This window comes from Scyliorhinus torazame, chromosome 25 (assembly GCF_047496885.1).
Source record: "Scyliorhinus torazame isolate Kashiwa2021f chromosome 25, sScyTor2.1, whole genome shotgun sequence".
Taxonomy (NCBI): domain Eukaryota; kingdom Metazoa; phylum Chordata; class Chondrichthyes; order Carcharhiniformes; family Scyliorhinidae; genus Scyliorhinus; species Scyliorhinus torazame.
In genome coordinates, this window is record NC_092731.1 from 24076298 (window position 1) to 24104289 (window position 27992).

The 27992-nt window shown below is 52.0% G+C and overlaps 1 protein-coding gene across 1 annotated transcript in view; it reads left to right on the plus strand.

Moving 5' to 3' along the window:
- Positions 1–1187: 1187 nt before the first annotated feature.
- LOC140402241 (reticulon-2-like) overlaps positions 1188–27992 on the plus strand; it is a gene marked incomplete at its 3' end in the record, with an annotated part of 90531 nt that continues 63726 nt past the window's right edge. The window contains exon 1 of the mRNA XM_072489870.1: positions 1188–1449. Within this exon, the coding sequence (XP_072345971.1) occupies positions 1392–1449 (58 nt within the window). The remainder of the gene's footprint in view (positions 1450–27992) is intronic.

Consider the following 27992-nt stretch of genomic DNA (forward strand, 5'->3'; position numbering starts at 1 on the left):
CAGGAGAAGCAAGCCTCTCCACACTGCCATTCCCCCATTCCCCAAGGAAGGCTTCAGCCTCCCCCTCTACCAGTCACGGCCTGTTCTTCACCACCACCACCCCCAGCCCTACCACTGCAATTGCCCCATCCCCACAAGCACCATCCTTCATCCAAGCCCCAAGCTCCCTTTCCCCCACCCTCCCGCTTGCTGGGGACCCGTCCCCCATAGTCCTACAGTTGTCGCTGGCTCTCCCGCTCAGTAGTGGCCAGCCTGTCAATTTATACCAGCTGGCGATCAGGAAGGGGGTGAGAAGGAGGCGCTGCCATTAACTGTGCCATCCCCGGCCATAGTTCATGAGTATCTGGCTTGGGTCAATGTCTATACGGAGTCTGCATGTTCTCCCCATATCTGTGTTTGTTTCCTCCGGGTGCTCCGGTTTCCTCCCACATTCCAAAGATGTGCAGGTTCGGTGGATTGGCCGTGCTAAATTGCCCCTCGTGTCCAGAGGTTAGGTGGGGTTACTGGGTTACGGGGAGAGGGTGGAAGTGTGCTCTTTCAAGGGCCGGTGTTGACTCAATGGCCTCCCTCTGCACTGGGTTTCCTCCGGGCGCTCCGGTTTCCTCCCACAAGTCCCGAAAGACGTGCTGTTTGGTGAATTGGACATTCTGAATTCTCCCTCTGTGTACCCGAACAGGCGCCGGAGTGTGGCGACTAGGGGCTTTTCACAGTAACTTCATTGCAGTGTTAATGTAAGCCTACTTGTGATAATAAAGATTGTGATTATTATCATTAATTCATTGACCCGCAGCTTCCCCACTTCCCCTTAAATACAGTGATGCCCTGTCACTGTTCTCGATGAGGAACTCTCCCTGGAGTTAATCAGAGTAATGGATCTCTATTTGATTCTTCCTCTGGTTCGCAGCCTGGTTCCGAAATACTCTCGGGACGGGGCGTGTCTTAAACTCTGCACCAGTTTCTCTCTTTACTCTTCATTCCCCTGGCTCCCACCCTCCTGTATTTTTCGCACCTCGTCTATTTCAATCGATAGCTTCCGTTCTAATTCCCCTCCCCTTGTGCATTTCAGATCATTTTCCGTCCTCCTTTCCCCTCCGCCTGTCTTCTGCTGCGACTGCCTTTGTCCTCCTCTTTGTTACGATCCCCCTCCCCCCTCCCCCTCCCCTTTAAGCTAGATTCAGCCACATCCCCCGAGAGCCAATTGTTTGTGTGAGAGAGAGAAAGAGAGAGAGAGAGAGAGGGAGCACAAGAGGCAGTATATTACTGAAACTGTGCGATACATTCACAGTGACGTGGGACAATGCTGGGAGTCAGCCCCCCCCCACCGAAAGATGGTTAGGACCCAGTCGGTTAAACCAGCACCTCAGGATCGCCTGTACGAGGACTCCAGCTGAATGGGCCTGCACCACTTCGGACAGGTGATGGGGCAGGTGCTGGGGTTTGGACATTGCAGTACGTTCACCTCCATTTTCTATTGTTTTCTGTACCGACGCAGGGTACTTGCATGCATGAAATCTAGCGAGCAGGAGCCCCACCCCTGCCACCCTTGCAAGCCCCCCTCCAGTGCAGTCAGCAGAGGTTCGATCTCAGCCTCCCAGTCTTTGGTGCTTTAGCTTCAGCTGAGCATCATTCACAAGGACAAAGAGCTGTGTGGGTGTGGATGACAGGCAGACTGTCTGTCGTTGCTTTGCCAATATGGGAAGTTGCATGCGACGAATGAATGAATGGGAACAACCAATGTTACTGCGGCCTAGTGTCCCTCTGTGCTGTTAATTATCTGAGCCAAATGATTTAAAATGCTCCTGACATTTTTTTCCAGCAGGCAGATTTGCTGCTGATCTCTTTGACCTCTATAGTGGCTTCCCCCCCCCCCCAGCCCTTGCCCCATGTCTGTTACTTCTTCTCACTCTCTGCATTTTAACCCTTTGTGCTGTCCGTCCTGCAAGACTGTTTGATTTGAACCAAATCCTCACCGGCAAGTTCGCACTTGTGGACCCTGACACTCGGGCACGCAGGCACACACGCACCGGGGTAGACGGAATCGCCCGCACATGCATTCATACACGTACACAAATATGGCACATGCGTACTTAGCCTATTCAGTCGAGACACGCCCAGACTCGATGGGCTGAATGGCCTCCTTCTGCACTGTCGGGATTCTATGATTCTATCAAAGGGGTGGGTTTCAAGGCGATAAGTGTCTGAGAGGCGGACAGGTGTAAGGAGGAGGTCCCAGAGCTTGGGGGCCGAGGCAATCGGAGGCACGGCTGCCAATGGAGGAGCTGCTGGAATCGGGGATTCAGAAGAGGTCAGAATCAGAGGAGCGCAAGTATCGCAAAGGGTTGTGGGCCCAGAGGAGGCCACCGAGAGGGGGCTGCCCAGCCATGGAGGGATTTGAATGCAGGTTTTGAGACTTGTAAAAACATAGGAGCCAATGTAAGTCAGCTAGCACATGGGCGATGGGTAAATTCGGGGGTCACATCTGAGGGGGCCAAGAGATCGGGGTGCCATTTAAGAATGGTGTCTTGTTCTCACCCTACACTGAGGAGTTTTGGCGAGCGGGTCCCTCAGTGCAGGAAACAGGACTAAGTGTGGCCTCAGCGGGACGTTCCCCACCGATGTCCCGAATTGAAACAGAGTCCCAATAGATAGCGTGGTCTTTCTCAGAGCTGCAAGTGGGACTCGCAGCGTTTGTCCTGGGATTCTGTCCCACTTTGGTTTGATCACGCTGATGTTTTCCCTGGTCGGGGAATCTCGAACCAGGGGACACAGTCTCAGGATAGGGGGTCGACCATTTAGGACTGAGATGAGGAAAAATGTCTTCACACAATGAGGAGTGAAGCTGTGGAAGGCCAAGCCACTGAATGTGTTCAAGAAAGAGATAGATTTTGGTTACATTTTAATGGCACCAGTGGGTTTGGAGAGAAAGTTTGGAGGAATATGGCACTGAGATGGATATTCTGCCATGATCATATTGAATGGCTGAGCAAGCTCGAACGGCCCACACCTGCTCCTACTTTCTATGTTTCGATGTTACTTCATTGTTTGAAAAAGATTCTTTCCTGGGATGTGAGTGTCCTGTCCCTGATTGCCCTTGAACTGAGTTGCTTGCTAAACCATTTCAAAGGGCAGTTTCAAGAGCTAACCACATTGCTGTGCGTCCAGACTCACACAAAGGCCAGACCGGGTAAGGACGGCAGATTTCCTTCTGCAAAGGACATTGGTGAACCAGATGGGTTTTAACATTAATCCGTGATTGTTTCAGGGTCACCATTACTGAGACTGGCTTTATACGGAATTTAAATTCCACCAGTGGCCATGGTGGGATTTGAACCTGTGCCCCCAGAACATTAGCCTGGGCACTCGTGGGGGGAATCCAAGAGAATCGGAGGCCCCCAGCTGCATACCCTTTGGGCTGGGTGATGCCTTGGCACTGCTGGTGCCATCTAGGTATCCTGGTAGTGTCTGTGTGCCATCCTGGCACTGTCAAGGTGGCACTGCCAAGGTGCCAAGTTGGTATTTTTATGCGTGCGTGTCATTGGGCTGAGGTTGGCCACTATGGGTGTTGGGGAGTGCGGGGGACCCTCCCATGTTGTGTTCGGGCTGGTGGGAGGTTGAGGATTTTATTATGGGCCTCGGAGATCGGTGGTGTCCCGATCTTTCGCTACAGCGCGGAGTTCAGGCGAGCACAGTTCCCTGTGGTAAAAAACGGGGCTATGTGCGGCCTCAGCTGCACATTCCGCGTTTAGGGTTGGTAGTCATGTGTTTCTCGGCAATACGAGTTCGGGGAAGCATGCAGCTAAACCCACTCGCTCGGGGAATTTCTTCCCTTTTGGGAAGATCGCTCCCTTAGAATTTTTTTCAGCACTGGGGAGCTGAACTCAGAGTGCAGGCCACCATTTTGAAAGGATGTCCTGATCTTTAAGGGAGCTTGTGGGCCTCCCACACCCACACCCATGGGCAATGTGACCCCCACACACATGGGCACTACCTCACACCCCCTCAAGTTAGGACACCCCACTATGGTGTGTGTGTGTGTCCCCTTTTCAGGCCACCACATGCCTCCTTTCAGTCCCCCCCCCCCCTTTCCAGGATCCCGACCCGTCAGCCACCCAACCTCTCAGACTTACCTGCCATGCACCACCCCCTACTCTTTCAACCCCCTTCCACCCTCCTTTCATGGGCATGGGCTCCCTCGGCCCCTGAACCTGGATATTCCTACCATGGCACTGTTTTAACCGTGCACTGGCACCCAGGCAGTGCTCCTGCCGGCTGCACAGTGCCACCTGGGCAGTGCCAAGGTGCCGGCTGGGCAGTGCCAAGGTGCCGGCTGGGCAGTGCCACGGTGCCCTAGTTCCTAGCGGAGGGCCAGGGGGTCACCCTGAACTATCCCTGACCACCCGGGTGTCTCCGTTAGCCCGGGTGGACCCCCCCCCCCCCCCAGGTGCCATTCTGCCTGGACCACGCTTGTGTGGACCAGCGCTGAAAGGCGCCCGGCTGCAACCTCGCTGGTAGATCCCGGGTAAGTTTGCCAAAGTCGGTTTAATCCGACTTCAGAACGCGCCCTTTGGTCCCGACCTTTTTGGCCGTGATTCTGACTCCGACGCCTCGCGAGGGGTGAAGGCTATCAGGAAACCTGTGGGAGGTCTCTCCCGACATCCACCGTCCACTCTGCTCTCGAACGAGAGGTCAACGAATCGCGCCCAAGGTCTTCAGAATGAAAATGCCTCACCTCTTTAAACTAAATTTGCGTATCTGATTTGATTGATGTATTCCGTTCAAGAGCTCCATTGTGTTCAGATCCAGCCTCGTTTTGCCTGCATGGCCTCAAGGTGCTACTCTTGCAATCTTTCAGCACACCTGCTCATATTTTTATCAGGCACTTTATCTTGACAATATACATATCAAACTGTACTTGAACCTGGAGTATTTATTTTTTGTCATTTGTTTTTTTTTTCAGTTTATTTTCATAAGAAGCCTCGAATTAAATCAGAGTCCCGATAGATCGCATGGTGCTCTCAGCCCTGCCAGCACTGGGAAACACTCGTTTAAATGCACTCGTCCTGGGATTATGTCCCACTTTGGTTTGATCGCGCCCGATATTTTCCCTCATTGGGGAATCTAGAACGAGGGGACACAGTATCAGGATAGGGGGTAGAGCATTTATAATCATATAATAACCGCTTATTGTCACAAGTAGGCTTCAATGAAGTTACTGTGAAAAGCCCCTACTCGCCACATTCTGACGCCTGTTCGAGGAGGCTGGTACGGGAATTGAACCCGCGCTACTGGCCTTGTTCGGCATTACAAGCCACTGTGCTAAACCAGCCCCTAGGACTGAAATGAGGAAAAATATCTTCACACAAAGGGGCGTGTACCTGTGGAAGGCTGTGGAGTCCAAGCCACTGAATGCGTTCAAGAAAGAGATAGATTTTGTTTGCATTTTAATGGCATCAATGGGTTTGGAGAGAAAGTTTGGAGGAATATGGCACTCAGATCGAGATTCAGCCATGATCATATTGAATGGCTGAGCAAGCTCGAACGGCCCACACCTGCTCCTACTTTCTATGTTTCGATGTTACTTCATTGTTTGAAAAAGATTCTTTCCTGGGATGTGAGAGTCCTGTCCCTGATTGCCCTTGAACTGAGTTGCTTGCTAAACCATTTCAAAGGGCAGTTTCAAGAGCTAACCACATTGCTGTGCGTCCAGACTCACACAAAGGCCAGACCGGGTAAGGACGGCAGATTTCCTTCTGCAAAGGACATTGGTGAACCAGATGGGTTTTAACATTAATCCGTGATTGTTTCAGGGTCACCATTACTGAGACTGGCTTTATACGGAATTTAAATTCCACCAGTGGCCATGGTGGGATTTGAACCTGTGCCCCCAGAACATTAGCCTGGGCACTCGTGGGGGGAATCCAAGAGAATCGGAGGCCCCCAGCTGCATGCCCTTTGGGCTGGGTGATGCCTTGGCACTGCTGGTGCCATCTAGGTATCCTGGTAGTGTCAGCCTGGCACCCTGGTAGTGTCTGTGTGCCATCCTGGCACTGTCAAGGTGGCACTGCCAAGGTGCCAAGTTGGTATTTTTATGCGTGCGTGTCATTGGGCTGAGGTTGGTCACTATGGGTGTTGGGGAGTGCGGGGGACCCTCCCATGTTGTGTTCGGGCTGGTGGGAGGTTGAGGATTTTATTATGGGCCTCGGAGATCGGTGGTGTTCCGATCTTTCGCTACAGCGCGGAGTTCTGGCGAGCACAGTTCCCTGTGGTAAAAAACGGGGCTATGTGCGGCCTCAGCTGCACATTCCGCGTTTAGGGTTGGTAGTCATGTGTTTCTCGGCAATACGAGTTCGGGGAAGCATGCAGCTAAACCCACTCGCTCGGGGAATTTCTTCCCTTTTGGGAAGATCGCTCCCTTAGAATTTTTTTCAGCACTGGGGAGCTGAACTCAGAGTGCAGGCCACCATTTTGAAAGGATGTCCTGATCTTTAAGGGAGCTTGTGGGCCTCCCACACCCATGGGCAATGTGACCCCCACACACATGGGCACTACCTCACACCCCCTCAAGTTAGGACACCCCACTATGGTGTGTGTGTGTGTCCCCTTTTCAGGCCACCACATGCCTCCTTTCAGTCCCCCCCCCCCCCCCTTCCAGGATCCCGACCCGTCAGCCACCCAACCTCTCAGACTTACCTGCCATGCACCACCCCCTACTCTTTCAACCCCCTTCCACCCTCCTTTCATGGGCATGGGCTCCCTCGGCCCCTGAACCTGGATATTCCTACCATGGCACTCTTTTAACCGTGCACTGGCACCCAGGCAGTGCTCCTGCCGGCTGCACAGTGCCACCTGGGCAGTGCCAAGGTGCCGGCTGGGCAGTGCCAAGGTGCCGGCTGGGCAGTGCCACGGTGCCCTAGTTCCCAGCGGAGGGCCAGGGGGTCACCCTGAACTATCCCTGACCACCCAGGTGTCTCCGTTAGCCCGGGTGGACCCCCCCCCCCCCAGGTGCCATTCTGCCTGGACCACGCTTGTGTGGACCAGAGCTGAACGGCGCCCGGCTGCAACCTCGCTGGTAGATCCCGGGTAAGTTCGCCAAAGTCGGTTTAATCCGACTTCGGAACGCGCCCTTTGGTCCCGACCTTTTTGGCCGTGATTCTGACTCCGACGCCTCGCGAGGGGTGAAGGCTATCAGGAAACCTGTGGGAGGTCTCTCCCGACATCCACCGTCCACTCTGCTCTCGAACGAGAGGTCAACGAATCGCGCCCAAGGTCTTCAGAATGAAAATGCCTCACCCCTTTAAACTAAATTTGCGTATCTGATTTGATTGATGTATTCCGTTCAAGAGCTCCATTGTGTTCAGATCCAGCCTCGTTTTGCCTGCATGGCCTCAAGGTGCTACTCTTGCAATCTTTCAGCACACCTGCTCATATTTTTATCAGGCACTTTATCTTGACAATATACATATCAAACTGTACTTGAACCTGGAGTATTTATTTTTTGTCATTTGTTTTTTTTTCAGTTTATTTTCATAAGAAGCCTCGAATTAAATCAGAGTCCCGATAGATCGCATGGTGCTCTCAGCCCTGCCAGCACTGGGAAACACTCGTTTAAATGCACTCGTCCTGGGATTATGTCCCACTTTGGTTTGATCGCGGCCGATATTTTCCCTCGTTGGGGAATCTAGAACGAGGGGACACAGTATCAGGATAGGGGGTAGAGCATTTATAATCATATAATAACCGCTTATTGTCACAAGTAGGCTTCAATGAAGTTACTGTGAAAAGCCCCTCGTCGCCACATTCCGACGCCTGTTCGAGGAGGCTGGTACGGGAATTGAACCCGCGCTACTGGCCTTGTTCGGCATTACAAGCCACTGTGCTAAACCAGCCCCTAGGACTGAGATGAGGAAAAATATCTTCACACAAAGGGGCGTGTACCTGTGGAAGGCTGTGGAGTCCAAGCCACTGAATGCGTTCAAGAAAGAGATAGATTTTGTTTGCATTTTAATAGCATCAATGGGTTTGGAGAGATAGTTTGGAGGAATATGGCACTCAGATCGAGATTCAGCCATGATCATATTGAATTGTTCAGCAAGCTCGAACGGCCTACACCTGCTCCTACTTTCTATGTTTCGATGTTACTTCATTGGCCGAGATTCTCCGGCCTTGTTGCGCTCTCACTCGAACGAGACGATGCCAGTGAATAGCGGGAGAAGCGGAAAACGAGAACCACGTCGGGCGCCAAACAGTTTGTAATGCAACCGGCCCGCTCCCGTAGGTGAAATCGGGTTTCCGCCGTCGCGGAGCCTCCCCAAGTCTGCATCCCTGAATCGTGGGACCTGTCATTTCGGCGCCATGGCTGCGAGCTGAATGGGGCTGGTTGTGCAAGTGCTGTTTTAGTGCTGCTCCTCCTTGCTAGGGGGGGGGGGGGGGGGGGGGGGGCTGGTGAGCGCCGTCCTGCCGAATCAGCTGGCGAGCCTTCATTTGTAGCGAGAAGCCTGTGGGGCCTCGTTAAATGAACTAATTAACATTGAATAGCATTCCCGGCTGGGCTCTGTGCCGGGAAGTTCGCGGCAATTCCTGCTCCCGTTCTTTCATGGGATGTGAGAGTCCCATCCCTAGTTGCCCTTGAACTGAGTTGCTTGCTAGACCATTTCAAAGGGCTGTTTAAAGATCTAACCACATTGCTGTGGGTCTCGACTGACATGTAGGCCAGACCGGGTAAGGACGGCAGATTTCCCTCCCTAAGGGACATTAGTGAACCAGATGGGTTTTTACATTAGCTAACTACTTTTTTAAAAATTTAGAGTACCCAATTCTTTTTTTCCCAATTAAGGGGCAATTTAGCGTGGCCAATCCACCTAACCCTGCACATCTTTGGGTTGTGGGCGCGAAACCCATGCAAACACGGGGAGAATGTGCAAACTCCACACGGACTGTGACCTGGAGCCGGATCGAACCTGGGACCTCGGCGCCGTGAGGCAGCAGTGCCAACCACTGTGCCACCGTGCCACCCTGAGTTGACTACATTGCTGTGGGTCTGGAGCCACATGTAGGCCAGACCGGGTAAGGACGGCAGATTTCCTTCCCTAATTAGTGAACCAGATGGGTTTTTAACATTAATCAATCTTTGCTTCAGGGTCACCATTACTGAGACGAGCTTGAAACTGAATTTAAATTGAACCTGTGCCCCCAGAACATTAGCCTGGGCCTTTGGATTACCAGTCCAGTGACATTGCCACTATGCCACCATGTCCCCCTTGCAGAAAGGTGCCACAGAAACACAAGATTGTCTTCTTTCAGCCACAGGTAACCTGCCTTTTATCGATGTAGATATTGTGATGTACAGATATTATCAATAATAAATACCTCGATTACCCAATCTGACCAAACTTGAAGCCAGGTCTCCAGGATGACAATGCCTCACCTCTTTAAACCAAATTGGTGTATCTGATTTGATTGATGTGTTCCGTACAGAAGGTCCATTATGTTCAGATCCGGCCTCGCTCTGCCCATACGTCCTCAGGGTGCTACTCTTGTACTTTTTATTATCTTTCAACACATGTGTCATATTTTTTAAATCAGGTATTTTGTCTTGACTAGATACAAATCGAACTTTACTTAAACCTGAAGAATTAACTTTTTGTAATCTCTTTCTTTCTAATTTCTTTTCATAAAACCTATAAGAACTCAAGTGAGCCAATTGGGTGACCTACTCACTCAACTTAATTACACACCTTTGCCACAATTCCTTCCATTTTAATTGTTATCTTTTTTTAAATATAAATTTAGAGTACCCAAATATTTTTTTTTCCAATTAAGGGGCAACATATCGTGGCCAATCCACCTACCCTGCACATCTTTGGGTTGTGGGGGTGAGACCCACGTAGCCATTTTAATGTTATCTTTGTCAGGATGGTGTGTGAGTTCATAGAATAGAATTTACAGTGCAGAAGGAGGCCATTCGGCCCATCGAGTCTGCACCGGCTCTTGGAAAGAGCACCCTACCCAAGGTCCACACCTCCACCCTATCCCCATAACCCAGTAACCCCACCCCAACACTAAGGGCAATTTTGGACACTAAGGACAATTTAGCATGGCCAATCCACCTAACCTGCACATCTTTGGACTGTGGGAGGAAACCGGGGCACCCGGAGGAAACCCACCACACACGGGGAGAACGTGCAGACTCCGCACAGACGGTGACCCAAGCCGGGAATCAAACCTGGGACCCTGGAGCTGTGAAGTAATTATGCTAACCACTATGCTACCGTGCTGCCCTGAAGTTGGAGGGAAACTTTCAAGTTCCCATAAACCTGCTGCTCTTCTCATTCTCAGTGGTAGAGGCTGCTTGATTGGAAGGTGCTGTTGAAGACGCCTTGGTGAGGTGCTGCAGTCTATCTTGTAGATGGCACACACTGCCACACACTGCCACACCAGAGGTGGAGGGAGTGCATGTTTTAGGCGATGGTTGGGTTGCCGATCAAGCGGGCTGCTTTGTCCTGGACGGTGTCGAGCTTCTTGAGTGTTGTTGGAGCTGCACTCGAGTCAGGTAGAGAGTATTCCATCACACTCCTGACTTGTGCCTTGAAAATGATGGACAGGCTTTGGAGAACCAGTTGCCTTTCTCGCTGCAGATTTCCCAGCCTCTGACCTGCTGGTGTAACCACTGTAATTATGTGGTTGGTCCAGTTGAGTTTCTAGTCAGTGGTGACTCCCCAGGACGTTGATGGTGGGGGATTCAATGGTGGTAGCGCTATTGAATATCGAGGGTAGATAGCTAAGATTCTCTCTTGCTGGAGATGATGAATGTTATTTGCCATTTGATCAGCTATTAAAATTGAGGTGCAAGAGACCAGAAATGGAGGAGTGTAGATACCATGGAGGACGGGAGGATTGGAAGACATTACAGAGGAAAGTGGCAGAAGGTGTAGAGGAAACATGAGGAAGACCTTTTTTTACGTAGAGGGTGGCGGGTGTATGGAAGTCACTGCCCAAGTTGGTGGTGGAGGCAGAGACCCTAAACTCTTCTAAAAAGTACCTGCATCTGCATCTTAAACTACAGGGCTATGGAGCAGGTGCAGGAAGGGGGGACTAGAAAGGACAGGGTGTCCTCGGGCTGGCATGGACAAGATGCGATGAACGGCCTCCTGTGCTGTAACTTTTCTTTGATTCAAAGGAGGGACATGGCAATGGAGAGATTTGAAAATAAGGATTTTGAAATTGAGGCGTTGGCCAACGAGGAGCAGAAGGGAGTTGGGTGGATGAAACAGTGTGAGTTAGAACACAGGCAGCAGACTTTTGAATGTGCTCAAGTTTGTGAAGGATATAAGATGGGACCAAGAGTACGTTGGAAGGTTCACAGCTGGAGGTAAAGAAGGAGTGGACGAGGGTTTCAGCAGCAGATTAGCTGAGGCAGTCTACCTAACCTGCACATCTTTGGGAGGAAACCGGAGGAAACCCACACAGTCACAGGGAGAACGTGCAGACTGCACACAGACAGTCGCCCAAGCTGGGAATCGAACCTGGGACGCTTGTGGTGAATGGAACTACTGTTAATTCACCAGTGCACTGTGATATCATGTTACTGCTGTATCGTGTTACGTTATGTGTAACCCTGTGGGCTCCACCTATGGGCCATTGTACGGCTTCACCCACATGGGGGATATGTCGGGGCATGTACGGGCTCGCCCGTGGCTCCACCCCTTACAGGAAGTATGTGATGAACGGTTACTGCCTTATCATCATTTAAGGTGATGTCCCCTTTAAGACCGGGCTTGGAACCCTGGGGACTCCGCCTCTGGCTCCGCCCATCTGTGAGCCATATATAAAGGGCTGCCTCATGGGCAGTGTAGCAGTCAGCACTTGTCTCAGCTCTAACATAGTTCTTAGTCTAATAAAGCCTTCTTTACAGTTTAATCTCTAAGCGTCGTTATTGAGGGTACCTCAATTTATTAGACTAAACTAGATTCAGGATGGACGCAGGCCTAAAACCAGAGAAGCTCAATCTGGAAGCACGAACACCAGAGGCAAAGGAAATTTTTTAATACTGGCTGCGGTGCTTCGAGGCCTACCTGGACTCCGCAGAGACTCCCATCCTGGGGCCACGCAAGCTGCGTCTACTCCACGCCCGGGTGAGTCACAGAATCTCCGCCACGCTCGAAAAGGCGACGACTTATGATGAGGCGGTCGAGTTACTCCGCAAGCGGTTTGTCAAACCCATCAATGAGGTGCACGCCCGGCATCTGCTCTCTACCTGCCTGCAGCGCTCGGGGGAATCGCTAGACGAGTTTGTTGAGAAACTCACCGCGCTTGCCAGGGACTGTGACCATTAGGATGTGACAGGGGAAGTCCATATGAACCTGCACATCAGAGATGCTTTCGTGTCTGGCATCCGCTCGACCTACATCCGGCAGCGGCTGCTCGAAAACGGGGCAAATGACCTCCAGGACACGCTAACGCTCGCCTCCTCGCTGGAGGTGGCCTGACATAACTTGGGTACGTACCCCGCGGACTCTGCGAGCCCCCCCCGGACTTCCTCCGACTCAGCCGTATTACAGGCCTGCGCCACACGGCGACCCGCTCACCAGGGGTGCACACTGTGCTACTTCTGTGGGCAGGGCCAGCACCCACGCTGCCCAGCCCGCTCCGCGATCTGCAGCGACTGCGGGAAGAAAGGGCACTTTGCGAGGGTCTGCCTGGCCAGACCCAGGGGCCAGAAAAACAAAGAACAGCCAGCCCGAAAATCAGGCTCTCAGGCCCGCAGGCCTCGCAATGCTGCTGCGCACCGACCCAACACGCTCCCTTCTGACGCGTCATCAGCCTCGTGCAAATCATGGGAGCGGCCATCTTGTCGGCGGCCATCTTCTCGACCCGACGCGTGTGACCGACGGCGGCGGCCATTTTACGAGTCCGACTCGGCTGAGGACTCCGACTACCTGCGAGTGGGTGCGATCACCCTCGACCAAACTCGGCCAAAACACCTGCAGAACTCCATGATGCAGGTCCAGGTCAATGGGTGCGACACTGCATGCCTCTTCGACTCCGGGAGCACCGAGAGCTTTATCCACCCTGAAACAGTAAGGCGCTGCTCCCTACGCACCCATCCCGCATCCCAAACCATAGCCCTCGCATCTGGGTCCCACTCGGTACAAATCAAGGGGTACTGTATTGCGGATCTCTCGATCCAGGGCGCCACGTACACCCGTTTCAAATTTTATATCCTCCCTCACCTCTGTGCCCCCCTGCTGCTTGGACTGGATTTCCAGTGCAGCCATCGAAGCCTGACACTGAAGTTCGGCGGACCCTTGCCCCCCTCACGGTGTGCTGCCTTGCGACACTGAAAGTCGCACCCCCCTCGCTATTCGCGAACCTCACTCCCGACTGTAAGCCCGTCGCCACCAGGAGCCGGCAGTACAGTGCAAAGATATGGCTTTTATCAAGTCAGAGGTCCAGCGTTTACTGGGAGAGGGGGTCATCGAGGCTAGCAACTGCCCTTGGAGAGCGCAAGTGGTGGTAGTCCGGTTCGGGGAGAAGAAACGGATGGTCGTGGATTATAGCCAGACCATAAACCGATTCACGCAGCTTGATGCGTACCCCCTTCCTCACATCGCGGAAATGGTAAATCGGATCGCCCAATTTCCACGGTCGGCCTCAAATCCGCCTACCACCAGCTCCCCATTCGACCAAAAGACCGCCTTTGAAGCAGCCGGCCGGCTCTTCCACTTCCTCAGGGTCCCCTTCGGTGTCACAAATGGGGTCTCCGTCTTTCAAAGGGCGATGGACCAGATGGTGGACCAGTACGGTTTGCTGGCTACATTCCCGTACATGGACAATGTCACCATCTGCGGCCATGATCAGCAGGACCATGACGCTAACCTCAAAAAGTTCCTCCAGACCGCCCGAGCCCTTAACCTGACCTAGAACGAGGGCAAATGCGTTTTTCACACCACCCGGCTGGCCATCCTCGGCTATGTCGTGGAAGACGGGGTCCTAGGTCCCGACCCCGACCGCATGCGCCCCCTTAAGGAACTCCCTCTCTCCCGCAGCCTCAAGGCCCTCAAACAGTGCTTGGGGCTTTTCTCCTATTACGCCCAGTGGGTCCCCAAGTATGCGGATAAAGCCCGCCCACTCCTAAAGACCACCACTTTTCCCCTCTCGGCTGAGGCTCAATTGGCCTTCAACCGCATCAAGGCCGACATCATCAAGGCCGCTATGCACGCGGTGGACGAAACCATCCCTTTCCAGGTAGCGAGCGATGCATCAGACATCGCCCTAGCTGCTACCCTCAATCAGGAAGGCAGACCAGTAGCGTTCTTCTCCCGAACCCTCACCGCCTCTGAGGTTCGACACTCTGCAGTCGAAAAGGAGGCACAAGCCATTGTGGAGGCTGTGCGGCGCTGGAGACACTACCTCACCAGTAGGAGGTTTACCCTCGTCACCGACCAACGGTCAGTCGCCTATATGTTCGATAACACGCAACGGGGCAAAATAAAAAACGCTAAAATTTTGAGGTGGAGGATCGAACTCTCCACCTACTCCTACGAAATCAAGTGTCGTCCAGGGAGCTCAACGAGCCCCCAGATGCCCTGTCCCGCGGCACATGCGCCAACGCGCAGGAGGACCGCCTGCAAGCCATCCACAATGACCTCTGCCACCCGGGGGTTACCCGGCTCATCCATTTTATCAACCTACCTTACTCAACCAAGGAGGTCAAGGCCATAGCCAGGGCCTGCCAAGTCTGTGCGGAGTGCAAACCGCACTTCTATCGGCCAGACAAGGTTCGGCTCGTGAAGGTCTCGGGTCCCTTTGAGCGACTGAGCGTGGACTTCAAGGGGCCCCTCCCGTCCACCAACCGTTATGCCTATTTCCTCACCGTGATCGATGAGTTCTCCCGTTTCCCATTCGCCATTCCCTGCCCCGACATAACCTCAGCCACTGTGATTAAGGCACTGCACAGCATCCTCACGCTGTTCGGTTTCCCCGCTTATATCCACAGCAACCGGGGTACATCATTCATGAGCGATGAACTGCTCAGCAAAGGTATCGCCTCGAGCAGAACGACCAGTTATAACCCGCGGGGAAACGGGAAGGTGGAGAGGGAGAACGCGACAGTGTGGAAGGCTGTCCTTCTGGCCCTGCGGTCGAGAAGTCTCCCAACCACCCGCTGGCAGGAGGTCCTACCCGATGCCCTACACTCCATTAGGTCACTCCTCTGCACGGCCACGAATGAGACCCCTCACAACCGATTGTTTGTCTTCCCCAGGAAGTCGACCTCCGGGGTCTCACTTCCACCTTGGCTGATGGCTCCGGGACCTGTTCTTCTCCGGAGGCACGCGAGGAGCCATAAAACGGACCCTCTGGTCGAAAGGGTCCGGCTGCTCCATGCCAACCCCAGTTACGCCTACGTTGAGTACCCCGACGGCAGGCAAGATACGGTTTCCCTCCGGGATCTGGCACCTGCTGGATCCCCCACCACAGACGCCCCTTCCCGCGCCGCTCCCCTGCAGGACCCGGCGCCCCCTACAACACATCCCCTTCCGGCCCTACCCCCCGTTGGTGAGCACCTACCGCGCGCCCCCCCCTTTACACACCCCGCCGGCACCGCTACCCCCAGCCCTGCCTAGTCCCCCTGCCCCGACCCGGACCGAAGCTCCGACCGCTGTGCTCCCGGATGTGCCCTCAACCGGGACGCCCGAATTGAGGAGGTTGATGAGGACAATCCGGCCACCGAGACGGATGGACCTATGATGGCACTTCACCCTCGCCGGACTCTTTTTAAACGGGGGGTGAATGTGATGAACGGTTACTGCCTTATCATCATGTAAGGTGATGTCCCCTTTAAGACCTAGCTTGGAACCCTGGGGACTCCGCCTCTGGCTCCACCCATCTGTGAGCCATATATAAAGGGCTGCCTCATGGGTTGTGCAGCAGTCAGCACTTGTCTCAGCTCTAACATAGTTCTTAGTCTAATAAAGCCTTCTTTACAGTTTAATCTCTAAGCGTCGTTATTGAGGGTACCTCAAAGTATAAAGGCAGCTGACCTGCGGGGCCGCATTCAGTGTTGTACCGGTCACAGGCAGGCTCAGTTCTAAGCTGATTAAAACCACGGTTTACTTCTCAACGTGTCTCTCAGTGAATTGATGGTCACATCAACCCTGGAGCTGTGAAGCAACTGTGCTACCGTGCTGCCCTTTTGTTCCTCCAGTTTGCGTTGAGCCTCACTGGAACATTGCAGCAGGCCAAGGACTAGCAGGCCAAGGACTAGCAGGCATGGTGATGCCACAGACACTTGTTCGGAAGCTCATCTCAAATACAGCAAGTTAGTTGCAAACCATCTCCTTCAACCACAGCTGACTGGGAGTGGGATAGATTCAGTGACTAGATAAAGGTATTTGCAGCAGGGAGCGGGTGATTTGGTCTTCCCAACATTTGGTTGGAGGAAATTTCTGCTCATCCTGCACTGAATATCGGGCAAGCAGTCTCACAGTTCAGAGGGGTCATGGGAGTTTGTGCAGGGATGAATCTGGGCGGCGTCAAGGGTGCCCGTGGAAACTGATGCGGTGTTTTTGGATGATGTTGCCGAGGGACAAGGAGGGGGTCAAAGATAGATGGTTGGGTGTCTCCAGAGGTAACGGTGTAACAATGGGAAGGGAAGCTACCACTCCTTCTCTGTCCCTCTCTCAGCTGATGTGCTGCTGAAATCCTCGGCAATGGAAAGGGTAGCCATTATAGGTTATTCCCTGGTTACAACCAGTTAAATGAGAGTTAAATCAAATGAGGGCAATCCTGCCCAGCTGGATGATGGGAGAGGTGATGGAGGAGGAGGGTGAAGTCAATGTGTCAAAGGCTGCGGGCAGGTTGAGAAAGGGGGGGGGGATGGGGGGTATTGTGTTATGTAATTTGGAATAACACAAGCTGCCACTTGATGCAGTTTTGAGTAAAAGATGCTCCAGACTTTGAAGTGAGTTCAATGTGTTTTATTGAACGATTAGCACAGTTCTCACTGAGTTCGACTCTCTGCTAATCTAAATGTAGTGACTCAGTCTGACTGAACCAGCCTTGCTCTGAGCCACGTGCTGGGGTGTGATGCTGAGGATACACCCTGTCTCACTCTGTAGATGTTGGTCTGTGGAAAGAGACGGGGGTTGAGTGCCTCATCCCTTTTATAGTGAGATACCACCCCTGAGTGTCCTGACTGCTCATTGGTCATGTCCTATTCTATGTGTTCATTAGCTGCATGTTTGCATATCATGACATCTCCCCTTTTTAAAAATGTTTTGTTGGCGTATGTGAATGTCTTTACATGTGAATGAGTCTGTCTAACGTGACTGACGGAGGACAACAGAACAGAGCAAACAAAACAAACGTTCACAAGTCCAGTCTCTGAGACTTGCGTCTGATCCTGGTCGACCGCCGGAGAGGTGGCGTAGGGGACGACGGCGCCTTGACAGGCGGGATGGAAGCCTGACTGGTGGCTTCGTGGTGCGAGGTATCAGGAGGTGGCAATTCAACATATAGAAATGGAGGAGAAAGTGGTTGCGGGCAGGCAATTTTGCGCAGTGCCCATCGATTCCTATCAGTCATCAGCCATACGTACAACATAAGAGCGGGGTACGACCTGTCGAACAACGACAGCCGGGGCAGACCACCCACCATCCGGTATCTTGATCCTGACAGTGACTGCCGGGGATAGCACGGCCAGATCGGTGGCATGGGCATCATAGCCCTGCTTTTGACGGTCTCTGACCTGCTGCATCTTCAGCAGCGGGAGGTGATCCAGGTTGGGCAGGTGTATGGCTAGAAGCGTCATCCACAGGTCCCTGTTCATCAGGAGTTGAGTGGCGACATGCCAGTGGACAATGGAGTTGCCCTGTACGCGAGCAGTGCAAGGTGTATGTCGGAAACAGAGTCCACGGCCTTGCAGATGAGCTGTTTCACAATGTGCACCCCTTTCTCGACTGTGCGGACTGGAGGTGACATGCTGGAAATTGGATGACCTGGCAAACGTGAACCATTCTCGACTGCTAAAGCACGGGCCATTGTCGGTCATGACGGTGATTGGGATGCCATGCCTTGAGAACGTCTCCTTACAGGCTTTGATGACGGTCCGAGAGGTGAGGTCCGGGAGCTTCAGCACCTCAGGGTAATTCGAGAAATAGTCAATGATCAATAGTAGTCGCAACCATTCGCATGAAAGAGGTTGATGCCAACCTTGGACCACGGAGAGGTCACTATGTCATGCTGTTGGAACGTCTACATGCTCTGCGCTCCTGGAACCGCTGACAGGTAGCACAGTTCAGGACCATGTTCGTGATGTCCTGGCTGATGCCGTGCCAGTAAACAGCTTGCCGGGCTCTGCGTCTGCATTTCTTGATGCCCAGGTATCTCTCATGACTCTGGCACAGCACCAAGCTCTGGAGACTGAGCGGAATGACAATGCTGTCCAGCTTGAGGAGGATACCATCAATCACCGTCAGGTCAACCTTCACATTGTAAAATTGTGGGCACTGCCCTTTCTGCCAGCCATTGGTGAGGTTGTGGATGACGCGCTGCAAGAGGGGGTCTTTGGCTGTCTCATCACGGATGAGAACTACCTTCTCATCTGTCGCCGGGAGAGTGCGAGCACACAGCTGCACCTGCGATTCGATGTGCTGGATGATCTCCAGTGGCTCACTGGGCGGGGTGACGGAGCGGGACAATGTATCAGCTATGATGAGCTCCTTGCCAGGTGTGTACACCAAGTTGAAGTCATACCTCTGTAGTTTGAGCAGAATTCTTTGCAACTGAGGCATCATGTCATTCAGGTCCCAATGGATGATGTGGACCAGGGGCCTATGATCCGTCTCGACATTGAATGTCGGCAGGTCGTAGACATAATCCTGAAATTTGAGGATGCCGGTGAGAAGACCCAAGCACTCCTTCTCAATCTGTGCATATCTGGTTTCAGTGGGCGTCATCGCCCTTGATGTGTCGGCTACTGGTGCCCAGGATGATGTGTCATCTTGTTGAAGCCACACCGACATCTTTGTCTACCGATCCAGGTCGAAGAATGCCAGGACTGGCGCAGTAGTGAGCTTGGCTTTCAACTCCAGCCACTCTGTCTGGTGTGCCGCCTTCCACTCAAAGGCAGTTGACTTTTTCACCAGGTTGCGTAGGGCCATGGTGTGTGTGGCCATGTTTGGAATGAACTTGCCCAGAAAATTGACCATACCCAAGAAGCGCAGCACCTGGACAGGACCTTCATCGCCTCAATGGCCTTGATTTTGTCTGTGTCCGGGCGCACACCATGCTGTGAGATCTGGTCGCTTAGGAACTTGAGCGTCGATGTGCCAAAACAACATTTGGACCTGTTTAACTTTAGACCGTTGGCATGTACATGGCGGAATACCTTCTGGAGACAGGCACATGTTCTTCAGGGGTCATGGACCATATGATGATGTCGTCCACGTACACACAAACCCCTTCAATGCCTTCCATCATCTGCTCCATGATGCGATGGAATATCTCTGATGCCGAGATGATGCCAAATGGCATGCAATTGTAGCAGTATCTGCCAAAAGGCTTGTTGAAGGTGCAGAGCCTTCTGCTGGACTCTTCCAGCTGGATTTGCCAAAATCCCTGTGATGCATCCAATTTGGTGAAGAAGCGCGTGTGTGCCATCTCACTCGTGGGTTCCTCCCGCTTCGAGATGGGGTAGTGTTCCCGCATGATATTCTGATTGAGATCCTTGGGATCAATGCAGATGCGCATGTCCCCCAAAGGCTTCTTTACGCACACCATCGAGCTGACCCAGTCAGTCGGTTCGGTGACCTTGGATATGATGCCTTTTTGCTGAAGATCCTTGAGCTGTGCCTTCAGGCGCTCACTCAGTGGAGCAGGGACTCGTCGTGGTGTGTGGACCACTGGCTTGGCATCAGGTCGTAGCAGAATCTTGTATCAATACGGCAGCGTGCCCATCCCGTTGAACACATCTGGATACTGGGCGAGGATGTTGTCGATGCCGGCCTGAAGATCCACATGGGAGGATGTTGTGGTGTAAACCCTTTGAATGAGGTTCAGCTGCTTGCAGGCGTGCACACCTAGTAGGGATGCCCTGTCCGGCTTAACAATTTCAAAGCGTAACCGTGCTTGTGTGTGTCGGGTGGATACGTGCAGTTGGCAGGATCCCAGTGCCGTGATGGCATTCCCGTTATAATCCAGGAGCTTGCAGGCAGCTGGAAGGACCGTGGGGGGCTTCTTAACGTGTCTGAAGTCTGCCTGTGAGAGGAGGTTGGCAGAGGCACCTGTGTCCAGCTTGAACTGGATGGGGCAGTGGTTGACCTTCATCACTGCTCGCCATTCGTCCTCGGAATCCACAGCTAGGATTGATTGGACTTGCGATGTGTCTAGTGTGGCATATTCACACGTTGTAATAATGCCCACATGGTAGGCGTTGTCCAGGCATTCATCATCAGGATCTGTTGCACTGCCGGATGTGCCGTCGGCGGAATTGGGAGCGCTGGCTCCTGACTGGTGGTGCAGATCTGCACAGGGCTGCACAGTGGCCTGGCTTCCCGCAGTTTAAACAGCGTCTGCCTCTTGCAGGGCAGTTTTTCTTTAAATGGGCGGTGCCACCAGTTCGAACACGTCATGACTTCGGCATCCTGACGGTCCATGCGGCGTTGCACATGCGCAGTGCGGTTCTCAGACATCTGCGCAGTGCGGGTTTCGGCCGCTTCGTTATCCCGTTCGCATCGTGCATGCGTCGGGCCCCGGGAAGAGCGCGCAAAATGGCCGCTTTCATCAATGTTGAGGCGCTGCATCCGGGAGATGGCCTGCACACTCTCCGCCTCGTGGGAGGCTAGTCTATCATTTTCTGCCATTTTGTACTGGGAATAGCGATTTTCAGCGTGCTCATGCACTGTGCATGTTTCAATCGTGACTGGCAGGGTCATATGCTTGATATCAGTAACTGCTTTCTCGGAGGATCAGAGTGAACTCTAAAAACGATTTGGTCTCTGATCATGGAGTCAGTGATATCACCGAAGTTGCAGGATTGCGCTAGCAGTCTAAGGTTAATTAAATATGTGTTGAAGGATTCGTCTTTACCTTGCAATCGCTGCTTGAATATGTAGTACTCGAATATTTTGTTGGTGTCCACCTCACAGTGGCTGTCAAACTTGTCCAGGATGGTCTGAAACTTTGTCTTGTCCTGGTCTTCGGTGAAGTGAAAGGAGTTGAATATTTCCAAGGCGTGATCACCCGCTGTGGTGAGGAAAAGAGCTATCTTCCGTGCATCAGACGCACCATTGAGGTTTGATGCTTCGACATAAAGCTGAAATTTCTGCTTGCATGTCCGCCAGTTGGCACTGAGATTGCCGGAGGTCCGGAGCTGGTGAGGAGCCTGAATCTTTTCCATTGTGCCGGTATACATTCGCTGGTCATCACGGATCTTGCTGAGTTGAACTAACTAGATTGAACAGACTCCTGCTATCATGTTGTGTTATGTAATTTGGAATAACACAAGCTGCCAGTTTTGAGTAAAAGATGCTCCAGACTTTGAAGTGAGTTCAATGTGTTTTATTGAACTATTAGCACAGTTCTCAATGAATTTGATTCTCTGCTAATCTAAATGTAGTGACTCAGTCTAACTGAAGCAGCCTTGCTCTAAGCCACGTGCTGGGGTGTGATGCTGAGGATACACCCTGTCTCACTCTGTAGATGTTGGTCTGTGGAAAGAGGCAGGGGTGAGTGCCTCATCCCTTTTGTAGTGAGATACCACCTCTGAGTGTCCTGACTGCTCATTGGTCATGTCCTATTCTATGTGTTCATTAGCTGCATGTTTGCATATCATGACAGGGGGGGGGGGGGGGGCTAGTGTACCATAGTCACAGTCAAATCAACAGTCTTTAATCACTTTGACGTTTCGGTACTGTGGTCGGAGTGGAAACCTGATTAAAGGGATTCAAACATAGAGGGAGGGGATTTACCGACTGACCTCCCGTGTGTTTTATGAAGGCGGAGGCGGCCTGCCAGTGGGATCTACCCACCCCGCTGTTGACAACTGGATTTTCCGATGCCCGGAAACCCGTGCGCCGGCGCGGGACCGGAATATACCACCAGCATGAACAGCCGGTAGATCGCACCCCGAGTTTCCGGGAAAGGGTGGGCAGCAGTAACCTGGGAGGCGACAACACGTTTGTACGCTGAATAACTCTTTCACATGTTTTTTTTTAATTAAATTTTTTTTTTTTTACAGTAACCAATTCATTTTTTCCAATTAAGGGGCGATTTAGTGTGGCCAGTCCACCTACCCTGCACATCTTTGGGTTGTCGGGGCGAAACCCACGCAAACACGGGGAGAATGTGCAAACTCCACACGGACAGTGACCCAGAGCCGGGATCGAACCTAGGACCTCTGCGGCGTGATGCAGCAGTGCTAACCACTGTGCCACCCTGCTGCCCACTTTTACACATAAAGATACTCACACACACACACACACACACACACACACTGATACGTACTGACTAACTCTGGGCTGGATTTTTCCTCGGCTTCAGCATCCTGACAGCAGGACCAAATGGGAGTCTCAAGCCGGCACTTCCCATACGCACACTCATTGGCGCAGTGCTCCTTTCCTACCTGCAGCCATGTCACAGGGGACAAAGCCTTTGGCTCCATGCCTTTCTGCAGGGAGACCACCTCCATTGAGATGGCGCCTGTAACATCCTGCACAGGATGGGAATAATTATCTTCCCTGCGGTCCTCGCGGAGTACGAGCTCCCTCGCTGAAAGGCGGGGCAATCTCTATTAACCTCTGAATGAAAGGTCGGACAGAGCAGGAGCCCAGTAGGGATGGACCGGGCAATGTACGTAGTGTATTGTAGATGAACTATGTTTCTTTATTTTACTCCGTGTGGACTCCCCTTGTCCTTATTAAAGCGCCTACCACGCACAGTGGGGGGAAGCTCTCCGCTAACTGCTCAACACCAGTGAGGCCACAGAATCCCCCTGAATCGGGGCCTTAATGGACCGCCCATTGCGGTCCTGCAAGCAGCGAATCCTGTTCCCTGCCCGCCCATGGGAAACTTTCCTGATGGCTGGAATGCATCCTGACAGGGCTCCCTGCTGTTTTCCAACCCCTCCCTCTCCTCCTGCCTCCAACCCTATCTACTGGCAGAATCCAGCTCCCCACTCCGCCGCCTTAAATACCAAACCTGCAGACACACACTAACATGCACACAGGCATGCGATCAAATCTCGCGCACATTCATCAGAGTGTGCTCTGACTCGCACAAACACGCACACTGACGGGCACATACTGATATGAGATACATGGCGACTGCAGGAGGCAGGATTGTTCGCTTTGTGACCCTGATCACGGTATTCAAACTGTCCCTGGAATTGTATTTTCTCGTGCTTTATGGGCTCAGTTGTGGCAACATTTTTATCAACTTGCGCCTCATGCAAGGCAGTCATTGTTTCTCTTTTATGTTTCTCAGGCATTCTCTTTGGTTTCTTTTCTGAATTTCAGTTTTCCTGAACAATTTTGATTTGATTTATTATTGTCACATGTATTAGTATACAGTGAAAAGTATTGTTTCTTGCATGCTGGACAAACAATGCACACCGTACATAGGGAAGGAAGGAGAGTGCAGAATATAACGTTACAGTTATAGCCAGGTGTAGAGAAAAGATCAACTTAATACGAGGTAGGGCCATTCAAAAGTCTGATGGCCGTAGGGAAGAAGCTGTTCCCGAGTTGGTTGGTACGTGACCTGAAACTTTGGTATCTTTTTCCTGACGGAAGAAGGTGGAAGAGAGTATGTCCGGGGTGCGTGGGGTCCTTAATTATGCTGGCTGCCTTTCCGAGGCAGCGGGAATTATAGATAGAGTCAATGGATGGGAGGCTGGTTTGCGTGATGGACTGGGCTACATTCACGGCCTTTTGTAGTTTCCTGCGGTCTTGGGCAGAGCAGGCTCCATACCAAGCTGTGATACAACCAGAAAGAATACTTTCTATGGTGCATCCGTAGAAGTTGGTGAGGGTCGTAGCTGACATGCCAAATTTCCTTAGCCTTCTGAGAAAGTCGAGTCGTTGGTGGGCTTTCTTAACTATAGTGTCGGCATGGGGGGACCGGGACAGGTTGTTGGTGATCAGTACACCTAAAAACCTGAAGCTCTCAACCCTTTCTACTTCGTTCCCATTGATGTAGACAGGGGCATGTACTCCACTACGCTTCCTGAAGTCGATGACAATCTCCTTCATTTTGTTGATATTGAGGGAGAGATTACTGTCGTCGCACCAGTTCACCAGATTCTCTCTCATTCCTGTACTGTCTTGTCATTGTTTGAAATCCGACCCACTACTGTGGTGTGATCAGCAAATTTGAAAATCTAGTTGGAGGGGAATTTGGCCACAGTCATAGGTGTACAAGGAGTATAGTAAGGGGCTGAGGACACAGCCTTGTGGGGCACTGGTGTTGAGGATGATCGTGGAGGAGGTGTTGTTGCCTATCTTTATTGATTGTGGGCTGTGGGTTGGAAAGTTCAGGATCCAGTCGCAGAGGGAGGAGCCGAGGCCAAGGCCACGGAGTTTGGAGATGATTTTCAAAGGAATGGTGATGTTGAAGGCTGAGCCTAGTCGATAAATAGGAGTCTGACATAGGTGTCTTTGTTATCTAGGTGTTCCAGGGTAGAGTGCAGGGCCATGGAGATGGCGTCTGCTGTAGACCTGTTGCAGCGGTAGGCAAACTGTAGTGGATCAAGGCAATCCGGGAGGCTGGAGTTGATTCGTGCCATGACTAACCTTTCAAAGCACTTCATGATGATGGATGTCAGAGCCACTGGACGATAGTCAGTAAGGCACGCTGCTTGGCTTTCTTCTGGTACAGGGATGATGGTCGTCTTCTTGAAGCAGAAAGGGACCTCAGATTGTTGTAAATTTCTGCTTAACTCTACTGTTCGTGATATGATATTGATCACAAGACCCCACTTTCTGTTTCATTTTACTCTCTAGTTTCCTTACTGTGATGAATGCAGAAATTTAGATATATTTAGATATAAATATTTGCTGCAGTAAGGGTTAAAAGCCTGGGTGACAGTGTGTTTGACTGCTGAAGTCATGTTTGTTGTGTTATGTAATTTGGAATAACACAAGCTGCCACTTGATGCAGTTTTGAGTAAAAGATGCTCCAGACTTTGAAGTGAGTTCACTGTGTTTTATTGAACTATTAGCACAGTTCTCAATGAATTTGATCCTCTGCTAATCTAAATGTAGTGACTCAGTCTAACTGAACCAGCCTTGCTCTAAGCCACGTGCTGGGGTGTGATGCTGAGGACACACCCTGTCTCACTCTGTAGATGTTGGTCTGTGGAAAGAGGCGGGGTGTGAGTGCCTCATCCCTTTTATAGTGAGATACCACCCCTGAGTGTCCTGACTGCTCATTGGTCGTGTCCTATTTAATGTGTTCATTAGCTGCATGTTTGCATATCATGACAATGTTTTAAAAAGAATCTTGGTTTGAAAGACAACAAAGCTTTTCGGAGCCTGAGGTGCAATTAACCCCCGTAAAAGCTTGGGTTAAAGCCAATTTTATTTTGATTGACAAGATTCTCTGGGGCAAAAATTCGTTTTTAGCTTGGTTGGATGATGTCATTGCTGGGTGGAGCTAAGGCATCAGGCTTTTTGAGAAAGCATCTTTCAGTATCAGTTCTGACCTGGCTGAAGGCGTGCGCAGTGAAACAGTTCTGCTCTCACTTTAAGTTAGTTAAAATAGATTAACTCCCCAGGTCACACATTCTTCCTGTGTCTGAGTGGGTCTCACCCCCACAACCCAAAGATGTGCAGGGTAAGTGAAATGGCCACGCTAAATTGCCCCGTAATTGGAAAAAAAACAATTGGGTACTTAAAATTTTTTTAAAAGGGATTAACTGTATTTAAAGCAGCGCAGACTTGTCTGAGGACAAGGGGGGAGCTGAAACAAGCCGGTTGAAAACAGCTTTTGAAGACATCCAGGCTTCTGCAGGGGTTCAGACCGTAGTCAGATCTGTTCTGTAAAGTGGTGTCAAGAGATCGCTGTCTCAAAGAATAACTCTGTAAAGCATGTATTCCTCTGTGCCATTGGTATTTCGGGTGGATTGAGAGCTGAGATGATTTGTTTTCTTGTTGTTTCAGTGGGAATAAAGATGGCAGTTAAGGGTTACTGCATTCGACTTCCGGGTGCGGCGATGACCAGCTGAGTCGCACGTTTCGGCAGCTCCCTGTGAAACGGACTTTTGGGCTCTTGATAGGAGCCCCAACGGCAATTTTGACGGCTAAAAACACTGTGCGGTAAACCAGAAGGGAATCCCCCCTGGATACGGATGGAAAAAGGAGGAGAGAGTGGCCAGATTGCAGTGGATCCTTTAGAACAGCGGCAAGGAAGGCAAGCAAAAACCAAGATGGCGTCGGAAGGTGGCAGTTTAACATGGGGCCCTGAACAACAAGAGTTCTTGAAATGCTGTGAGGAAGAGATCAAAAAGGAAATGAAGAAAGAGCTGTTGGCCCCGATACTACAGGCGATCGAAGGGCTAAAGGAGGAACAAAAGACCCAGGAGCGGGAGCTTTGGGTCGTGAAGGCAAAGGCAGCCGAGAATGAGGACGATATACAGGGCCTGGTGGTGAAGATGGAGACGCAGGAGGCACATCAGAAACGATGTGTGGAAAGGTTGGAGGCACTGGAAAACAACGCAAGGAGGAACAACCTGAGGATTCTTGGTCTTCCTGAAGGTGTGGAGGGAGCGGACGTCGGGGCATATGTGAGCACGATGCTGCACTCGTTAATGGGAGCGGAGGCCCCGGCGGGTCCGTTGGAGGTGGAGGGAGCATACCGAGTGATGGCGCGAGGACCGAGAGCAGGAGAAATTCCCAGAGCCATAGTGGTGAGATTCCTCCGTTTTAAGGATAGAGAAATGGTCCTTAGATGGGCGAAGAAAACTCGGAGCAGTAAATGGGAGAACGCGGTGATCCGCGTTTATCAAGACTGGAGTGCGGAGGTGGCGAGAAGGAGGGCGAGCTTTAATCGGGCCAAGGCGGTGCTTCATAAAAAGAAGATAAAATTTGGAATGCTGCAACCGGCAAGACTGTGGGTCACATATCGAGGGAGGCACCACTACTTTGAGACGGCGGATGAAGCGTGGACTTTTATTGTGGAAGAAAAACTGGAATGAGCGGGTTATTAAAAAGAGCGTTCGAACAAAGTGGTGGGGCGAATGTGGGGGGCAAAGAGGGGTTTTATGTACTAATCCTGCGATGTGGTAACTTTTCTCTCTCCCACAGGTGGTGATGGGGGGAGGAGGGGAGGTGGAGGAGATGGGGCGTTGGCCATTGGGGGCGGGGCCAAGGGAGAAGCGCGGGCTTGGTTCCCGCGCTATGATAAGCATGGCGGGAATAGAGAAGCAGGAAGGAGGGGGCGTCGCACGGTGCGAGACGAGGTCACGGGGGAAGCCGAGGTCAGCCAGAGTTTGCTGACTTCTGGGAGCAACATGGGGGGAGTAATTACGCTAGCGGGGGATCTAGCGGGGGGGGGGGGGGTGGGAGGGGGGAATTACTGGGTTGCTGCTGCTGGGGAGAGGGGGGAGCTGGTATGGGAGAGGATGGGCGGGGGGGCACCGCCTGGGGGAGATACAGCTGCGTGGGAACCGGGTGAGGAGCTGGAAAAAGGTGATGGCTAATCGACAAGGGGGGGGGTGTAGGAAGCCCCCCAACTCGGCTGATCACGTGGAACGTGAGAGGGCTGAACGGGCCGATAAAGAGGGCACGGGTACTCGCACACCTTAAGAAACTTAAGGCAGATGTGGTTATGTTACAGGAAACGCACCTGAAACTGATAGACCAGGTTAGGCTACGCAAAGGATGGGTGGGGCAGGTGTTCCATTCGGGGCTAGATGCGAAAAACAGGGGGGTGGCTATATTAGTGGGGAAGCGGGTAATGTTCGAGGCAAAGACTATAGTGGCGGGTAACGGGGGCAG